This window comes from Trichoplax adhaerens, genomic scaffold, assembly GCF_000150275.1.
Source record: "Trichoplax adhaerens TRIADscaffold_6 genomic scaffold, whole genome shotgun sequence".
Taxonomy (NCBI): domain Eukaryota; kingdom Metazoa; phylum Placozoa; class Uniplacotomia; order Trichoplacea; family Trichoplacidae; genus Trichoplax; species Trichoplax adhaerens.
In genome coordinates, this window is record NW_002060948.1 from 3275960 (window position 1) to 3285319 (window position 9360).

The 9360-nt window shown below is 30.7% G+C and overlaps 1 protein-coding gene across 1 annotated transcript; it reads left to right on the forward strand.

Moving 5' to 3' along the window:
• Positions 1-2085: 2085 nt before the first annotated feature.
• On the forward strand, positions 2086-5039 carry TRIADDRAFT_57467 (uncharacterized protein; the record flags this gene model as incomplete). Its single annotated transcript, XM_002113338.1, has 3 exons — positions 2086-2922; positions 3324-3528; positions 4936-5039. The coding sequence occupies 3 exons, from the start codon at positions 2086-2088 to the stop codon at positions 5037-5039; spliced, it is 1146 nt and encodes a 381-aa protein (XP_002113374.1).
• Positions 5040-9360: the final 4321 nt, after the last annotated feature.

Below are 9360 nucleotides of genomic sequence, written 5' to 3' on the forward strand. Positions count from 1 at the left end.
ACTATGGATGAGAAAATTTTCTATAAGCTATTTTCTTTTATAGTCAAATTGAATACACCGGATTATTTGTTAAAATGTGATGAAATGATTGAACATTTCTATATCGTTACCAGTATCTGAATAAATATAAAGAGAATTTCAGTAGTTACAAACAATAGATCAGCAAGTATGTTCTTTAGGCACATCTTACTCTATTTCATTATTGAGTAACGATCATAATACGATCATCTCTTGATGTACTTATACCGTATCTGCAAATTTATTTTATCAGCTATCATATTTCAAATGTTTTATAGATGCAGATTAAAACATTATGTAAGCACACGTAGCATGATAAATAAAGGCATTTCTCCCTATCTGATTAAATCTGTTACTCTTGTGCGCAGTACGCGCATGCATGCACTTATATCTTGTATACAATTATGTGCATTTTTATTTGTAGTGCAGTACCTGTTATCTAACTGCTATTTTACTTAAAATGTATATGTAGTACTTATTATATACTTGAATAATTAGATAGTGTGCAGTTAGGAATATGGTGTTAGTAGTAAGATCAACGTAATAACTAAGACAGTAATTTCTGCGTTTACAAAATGTGCATTTACATATTGTGTAATCAATTATTGTCATCGAGCCATTATATTTAGTTTATAAGAAAAGGATTCTATTCGAATTTATCAATTGGATCAATTTCACTTAGTATAAAAAGGAATGTTATTGGTATTTCATAGCCAGCATTCATCAACTCGTGCATTCTAAATGCAAGACAGTATTTTACGTGCCAGTTACAGTAAATAAATCACCTCAAAAACCCTTTCATGAGAATAAAACGCAAATATATGAGTGAATGGGCTGGCTAGATTTTGATGGAAGTGAACATTTTATTTTATTTACTGGTAAGTTAAATGGGTGAAAAATGATGAATATCGTATTTTTATCGATAAAATTTTAATCTTCAATAAATTAGTATGTTATTATTAGTAAATTTTATCCTTTTATTTTTAACACCAGCAGCGGGCGTAGATAATAATGAAAACTATGATAGCAATTAATCTGAAAACTTATATCTATATAGATTGCTGTAGTTTTTTTACCCACAAAAATATTAAGATTTGGATTCGTATAATTTACTTTTAAACTTGTGCAATCCATTCTTTAGTTGGTGACATTAATCCTGTTACCGCATTATTTAAAATAGACTTAATATACTCCATCCGAACACGTACAAGTACATTATCGATCTAAAGCTAAAGTGATGTTTCTAATTCTTATCTTATATTTATAGCTTGTTTGCATCCTGATTAGTAAGTCAATTTCTTTCTAAATTAAATGTCTCTCAAAATCGATAGAAAGAGACCATAGTATTTTAATAAATAATTGTGATAACTAATGGTATATACTAAAAGTCTTAGCAATAATATTATAAGTGAAGAATTAATTTCAATACAGCAGTTAATATTTCATGACGATTTATGGTGGTAAATCTCAAAATTGCTAATTTATTAATCAACATTACAAATTCTATTTTTAATTGTTATCATTTGCATATAGTTTTGCTTTTTAGGTAAGATTTCATAGTTATCTCTTACTCTCGGAGATACGTGTCTTGCAAGTCCACCATTCCATTTTATTCATTTCTACTATCATATTCATTAGAATTAATATAAATAATTGATGTATCATAATGCTTTCATTTCACTCCGTAAGATAATGTGACGTATGGAATAATCTCCGAAATTAATTTATTATTTATAAATATTGTCTAGTTAATAATGAACGGTGTAGGCTTGGTTAGATATAATCCTACTGCTCAATTTATAATATTAACTAATGTCAAGTCTATTTTAATGTAGGAAAAATATAATAAAGAAAATACCAATGGCCATATGCATTGCTAGCTCATATGAAATGGCAATTAATCTAAAGGAATCAATGTGATGAAAATTTATTTTGACGGTTTATCAATTATTGCAGTATCCCAAATCTTCTTTTGTAAACGTTACAAGATTACATCAAGCTTTAACTACGTAGTGGATAGTTAAAATTTTTCGAGAACGACCGAGGAAACACGAAATAACGACCGTCATGGAAGGCAATTATAGTTGCACCAATCTTACTATAATTCAAAATGATTATCGCCTAGTTTATGGTATCATCTTAATATCAGCGACTGTATTTGGCTTACTCGGCAATATCGTTTTATTATATATTATATCAACATTAAAAAGAAGAATCTCAACCGATATCTTTATCGTTGGAATAGCAATTTTCGGTTTACTTTGTATACCTTTACATGTTATTTCGATTTTTGTTTACTTTTCACACGATTGCAGGTACTACTTAAGAAGTGGAACATTCACATGTAACTTTTATGGTTGGTTATTAACGATGATTTCCAGCAATGAGGTTATCCTCGTAGTTTTAATAAGTTTAGATCAATACATAGCCATTGTACATCCCTTTGTATACCGAAACTTCGTGACGAATACAACCACTTTTATCGCATTTATCACGACATGTATCATATCGGCACTCCACTCGTCTTATCCATTATTAACACAAATTCACATGGTATCTATTTCGCCATATTACTCGTTTTGTCATTTCGATTATAAGAGTAAACTACCTAAAGCTACTGGCTATACCATATTTCTATTCTCGCTTGGCATGGTACTGTGTATTGTTAACGTTTTTTGTACTATATCCATATTGCGAACATTATGTCGAATTGCTAAACGACGGCATCAAATTAATCCATGCTGCCAAACTGGTCCTCGAGCTGAAATTAAATCAGATTACAATGGACTCATAGCTAACTTACTGAAACGCAATCGTTTAGCTCGTCGATCGGAAGAACTTGCTTTTGCTAAAGCATCAATCCTCCTATTTATATTGTGTTTCTCTTCTTGGTTAGCATTTTCGGTAAGACAAGTAATGCGAGTAAGAACCTACTAGCAAACTGATTAATCCATTAACGTTGTTATAGACGATATTATCTCATATTCTATTAGTAACTGGATAGAACGCAATTGCTTTATTAAGTTAGTTTGATATAAGATCTAACGATTGAATCATAAAGTATTCAAAATTATCACCAAATTATTTATTATGGGGATATTATTATTTTAATTACTGTCTATCCAATAATACGATATAGTATTTGGACAATGTGTAGCCTAGAATTCCTTTCTGGTTCATGGCGACTAGACATATGATAATTAGTGTGGATAGGCGCTAATAGATGGAAATGATTTGGTTGTTACTATTACTAAAATTGGAATAACTTTATTTTCTCTGTCTATGATGTTTTAAAACTTTTATAGGTTGTGGCAATCGCAGGTTTAATCTACCACAAGACTATTTATAATGCCGAACTAGCGGTTATAATAGTTATGTCGTTGATTCCAATCATTGTTCCTTATGTATGCATATATACTGTATTACCATATCGGCGACAGCTAGTACGAATTTGGAGAAATATCCGATCATATAATCGAACTCGTCGGATGACATTTACCAACAGACGAAGTAAGTATAAGAATATCGAAAAATAGTATCGGAAATAATGATTATCTTATCCAAATTGAGACAATTAAATACTATTCCGAATCATAATGCAATATCATAAATGTATATAATCTTCAATGATCAAGTTTAAATTTGAGTAATTTTAAGTTTCAATATCTGCTACATATTTTTCAGTGAATAACGGTAATTGTTTTAGTTAGAATTCTGCCAAGCACGTTCGAGTAAATGTACTGCTATCTCATATGGACAATCTACAGTCTACATTTCGACAGATTCTCTCTTTACTGAGCTAGTGGAATGACGCTATGTTTCAGTTGAAAGATATAATACAATTTATTTAAGTTAATAAAGTATTTACAGTTAACGGTCATCTTAATTCATGACAGTAAGTATAATTGATAAAGATGGGTAACCTAAATTTATTGCCTAATTTGTGTCGATACCATTTTTATCTTTCTTGATAAGGAAGCAAAATTAGAGTATCGAATAATAATATCATAACAGGCTTGAAGGATGGCTTAATGTTCATACTTGCTTATCCATCCCAATTTAACTATAGACGTAATCTAATCTAATTATAATACATAAAATAATCGTAGCTTAAAGCACGCATCAAGCTATTTTTTGAATTAATTATCTCCAACTGTTTTGACTGATTCAATATCTTTGTTATTTTAACAATAAAATCTAGTTAATTTCTTGATAGGTTACCCTTAGAAGTGTTATAACATGGATTATGCAAAATACCAAAGCATTTTATTGATTTCATTTTCTTCCTTTTTTATTCTATCTAGCAACAACAGTGTCTTCGTTAAGTACAACCACATCTGCAATTTCAAGCAGTCCAAGTCGATTCGAGTTAAGATTAACCAGTAGTATTTATCGTAAACCATCGAGGATTACGTGTAGATCTACCTCTAGCCGACATTTAAATCTAAAGACTTTCACATCTGAGTCATAAATGTATCATTTTACCATGTAAATGAATCAATTAAAATTTTCTTGATTTTTATATGTTAGTCAGATTGATAAAGACGTCGTCGGTATGATCCAAATTGGATTATTGAGTTGAAAAAATATTTTGCTAGATGATTAAAAATTTATGGAATAATTATTATAATGGTGATATTGAATCTTTATCTACGTCCAAATTCAGATTTTATTTCGTTTTTTTTCATGAAATATTCATACAACAGCTTGTTTATCCCCAAATGTAGAAGATAATTCTCAAATAAATAAAAAATGTATTTTAAAGCAACACTCTTATGAGCTGTAGCTTAGACATGATAGCTACAGTAGTCTATTAATAATATTTATACACTCTAATGGATAAGAAAGCAAGCCAAGCATGAAATGGACTCGAACATCATAACTTCTGTTTCACAATTCACTGCTTCGTAAATATAGGATTGCGTGATTATGTCCAACTATTTCCTGATGTAGGGGGTAACTTATCAACTTTGGTCAGTGACATAACTTACAACGGATCTATTCGCAGAAATAGAAATTAATTATGTAAGTATATGCATGATTGACAGCGTCTAGTCAAATTAAAAGTTTACGTACTCGTCATAAAAATTGGGTTGATTAAGGACAAACCAGTGAAGAGTTATTGTTTTACTTGAGTATTTAGATTAAAATGGAAACAGATTGAGCTTTAGTAGACTACTGGCTAGTAAATTTTCTTAATTTTAATAAGTGCCAATGTACAGTAATCATCCACCAGCCTGGAGATGATGAAAATAATATAAAAATTATTGACGACTTAAATAAATCAAATTTAATACTGAAAATTTGGGAGGATTTTCTAATAATAAATGGATAATTAAGCTTCATTTTGCAACTTTTTACATAACTTTATTGAGTATACCTGTCTAATTTAGTTAATCTTAAACTATAGACTTGTCTTACTAATTATTAATACAGAAGATGCACTATAATGAATGTAATAGTTTCAATTATTGCATACTATTTTTGTGAAAACCGTACTACATGATAGAGTAACAAGAATATTCATATATTTAAAGTTATTGATTTCGTCGATTACATTGCTTCATGTATGAAATGATGTTGTACATTTAATGAAGCGATCGCAGGATTTGAATAGAAATAACACTCAAGGACTGCTTAAGCGATTCCCAAATTTTATCTACGGTTTCTGATAACCTATACTGATATTTCTTGTATCGTGAATAAAAATTCTAATCTACTACTTGAATGAGAAATTGAATTTTCTTTATTATGGTAATACAGGTTGAATACAGTTTTTCTGAGAAATTAGATCATTCATTTATCTACCGTTACGGCATCTAGCAGAAGAAAGAGTATAAAAAAGAACAAAATTATCGGAGCTAATGGCTTCATCTGACTCTATATCACGAATATTATTTAATTGGTTGATTGATTGATTGATTGGAGCAAAACATTCAAGAATGAAATTTTGATGAGAGCAATACAGATACTTATTACTTTTATTTGTTTTTGTTGACATTTGTTTAACACTTTGAGCATTACTTTAATGACGATGTTTATTGACTAAAATAAAATTTAAATAAACTGCATGACGTTCAATAATTTACATCGTGCAGTTTATTCAAATTTTTTATTTTGGTAATTTATTTCTCCCAGAATAAACAAATGAAAAACATATACACTGGAGGTAAGTTTTATGTATAATAGATATTAGAATGCTGATTTGGCTAGTCGTATTAATTCTATCTGATGACACATATGCTTACAATTAGAGTATACGATATTGAAATTATAATAATCTTGATTATGCCTGATTAAATTTAGATGATAAATCTTCAATAATATTTTTTGATAGTGCAATAGCATAAAATTAGATCATTATGTTATTTATGTTTTATAAGTTTAAGAAAATCTATACATGAGATGAAGACCTGTCATTTACTGTTTAGGCTTATTTTTGGATCTAAAATATAGTATATGCTATGCATAAAAAGTTTATATTGAAACCGTAGATTAATCATAATTGTAAATTCCGTGTTATTGTCATAAGGTGGATAATATTGTATGGTCCTTTATTGTTAACCTCGTTGACTTTTATTTTCCCTCCTCAAATATCCGACTTATCGTCATAAAGACCCAATGATGAATAAAGCAGGTTTAATATATGCGTATGTTCTCGTGAGATTTATTCTCAATTAGATACTTTGATCTTTCCATTTTTAACTTCTTATAAAATGCAGTGTCAAGTTAAATTAGTATTTCCTCAGGCTTCCTTTTTTTCTTCTCTTCTCCGGATCTAATTGTCAATTGAACTTTTTCTAAATTTAGCTCTTTGTGTAGTGACTGCTGTGTGAAAATTATTTCAATTAATATCAGTTCCATTGATTTAGCAAGGAAGTATAGGAGCATATAGTCTTATATCTTTGCATCCCATATCAATGTATACGTGTGTACACATCTTTATGGAATGAATCCATCCATTTCTCATTTAAAAAATAAATGATAATTTAAAGCCATTTTATGATTTTGACTTACAGCGATATCAAATTGCTGCTAGAATTTTAATATTTCCTATATTGACAGTGATAATGGTAGTTTCGGAGATTTTAGTTATGCCAGCACATACCTTGTTATCCATTTCGTCTTTATGCGTCATGAATATTACCGTCATTGCAGTATGAACATTTGACTTTACTAGAATGAACTAATATTGTTTATTATGATATATAAAGTGTAACTGATCAATTTTTAGCTAGTGGCAAATCGGATGATAAAGTCATTGTATAAATAGAATATTTACTAAGTCGACAGTACAATATTTATTTGTCGAACACATGTAAAAGGATACGTAGTACTGTAGTTGGGTTGTGCAGATGTTGTTCCATTTGCCTTTTTAGTAATTAATTAGGTAGATTTAAGATTCAAAAATAAATGTTGATAGAGATTATACACTGTATAATATACAGTATACATTATATATATATATATATATTAGCTACAATGTATTCATTGCAGCATACCGGTAATTCTTCTTGTTTGTTACAGATACATAATTTACTATCGTACTTCTTGGCATGTAGGAGTGATTTACCTAATTATTTCCTTACTCGAAATTTGATACCATAAACAAGGCAAAGGGTGACGCAATTTTTACTATTTGTAAATGTTGAATAAAAGATATACTCACGAATTTTTGCCGTTAAAATAAAAAGAATAACTCTAGTTACAGTACAATAACGTAAAATCGAGCAACAGAATAAAATTTCACGCGGAGATTGCGGAAACAAAGTATTTTGAGTTATTTACACGAGATGCCATATAGTAGTCAGTTTAGCTCTGGCATATACAGGATGTATATACGCGTATTTCTTCATTTTGTGTGCGGGAAAGAGAGCTAGGTTGGATGGAAGGGAGATTTATTTGCCGGAGGAGGAAGAAAGTACAAATTTTTTCTTGAGAAGTCCCTAATATTTGCTATGTCGGTCAGTTTGGACTCTGCCTTGTCACTATCCTAGTGATGTCTAGCCTTGACTATAACATATCATTATTATCATTCATTGCAAATGGGAATGGCGTACGTATAATTGTATACGTATAAAGGAATTTCCAGTAGACAATAACACTGTGTACCAAACTATTTCGGAAGTCCCTACGTACAGTATATATATATGTCACCGTTTTTCAATCAATAAAGAGAAAATACTGCCAACAGTTTCTACAGAAACTGGAACAAGAATAAATCTACCTGCTAGACTTTTGACCAATACCATATGGTTAAACTAAGATTAGTAAGCCAGTTGGTCGTTTTCATTCGTATAGTATTGTATTCCATATTGCCCTTACCTCGATACGCGTATATAATTAGATAACATAGTACGTCCATTTGCACTTGTGCACTTAAATGTCCAGTATGTACATACTATAGAGCCGATAGAGGTAAGGAAAAAAAGCTTTTTTTTCTTACCTCTATGGCACATACTCATTTCTTTCATTTTTATAGATAAAGTTGGATGAAATTGGATCTACAAGAGTCTATGACAATGAGTTGAGTGCAAAACGACTGAGCTAAAAGAAAAGACCACAGCGTTCAGTCAAATCATGGCGTACAACAGGCCCAGCCATATTGATGTTGATATCTTCAATATTCAGCGTAAGCCACTTCAACAACGCCATACTTTTATTTAAGTGGAAATAGCCCCTTCCATTTTATGAAGATATCGACATCAACATGGCTGGGCCTTAGTCATGGACTACTGAAGACCATGGCCATAGTGAAAATTAGAGACCCTGTATGAGGGTTTCTAGTGAACATTATACTGTATACAGTGGTACAAGGGCCGAAGTAGTACTGTAGTGTCAATCAGTGTACTGCACCAGTGCACCGTACCAGTGGTGAGAAAAATAGATGTCATCCCAGAAATGCAAAGGAGAGTGTTAGAACTGAAGGGTTGAAAGTGGAGTTTATTATGAAACTCCTGTGGCGAAATCTGCGTATTGTCATGCTAGCGCACACTACAGTACAGTCTCTAACCCAATAAAATCATGTCGTGGGTGACATCGCTTTCGTACCTGAGTGATACAGTACTGTACTGTATACAGTAAGCTTCTCGGATCGGCCTGTACTGCATATTAATTAAATAAATAAATTAAATAATTATAGATATTAATTATTAACCAACAACTAGCACAGTAGATTGCAAAGCAACACCTGCCAGCTATAAATAACGATCTACCAACGTTTTACTTGAGGTATAGCAGCAGGTAAAGCAGGAAATTCTGATATCAGCAAGATAGTCTGTGCAAAAAAGAGTCGAAAGAACAAAAATGAACGGTATAGCCAAATTTTCATCCATCAATTTC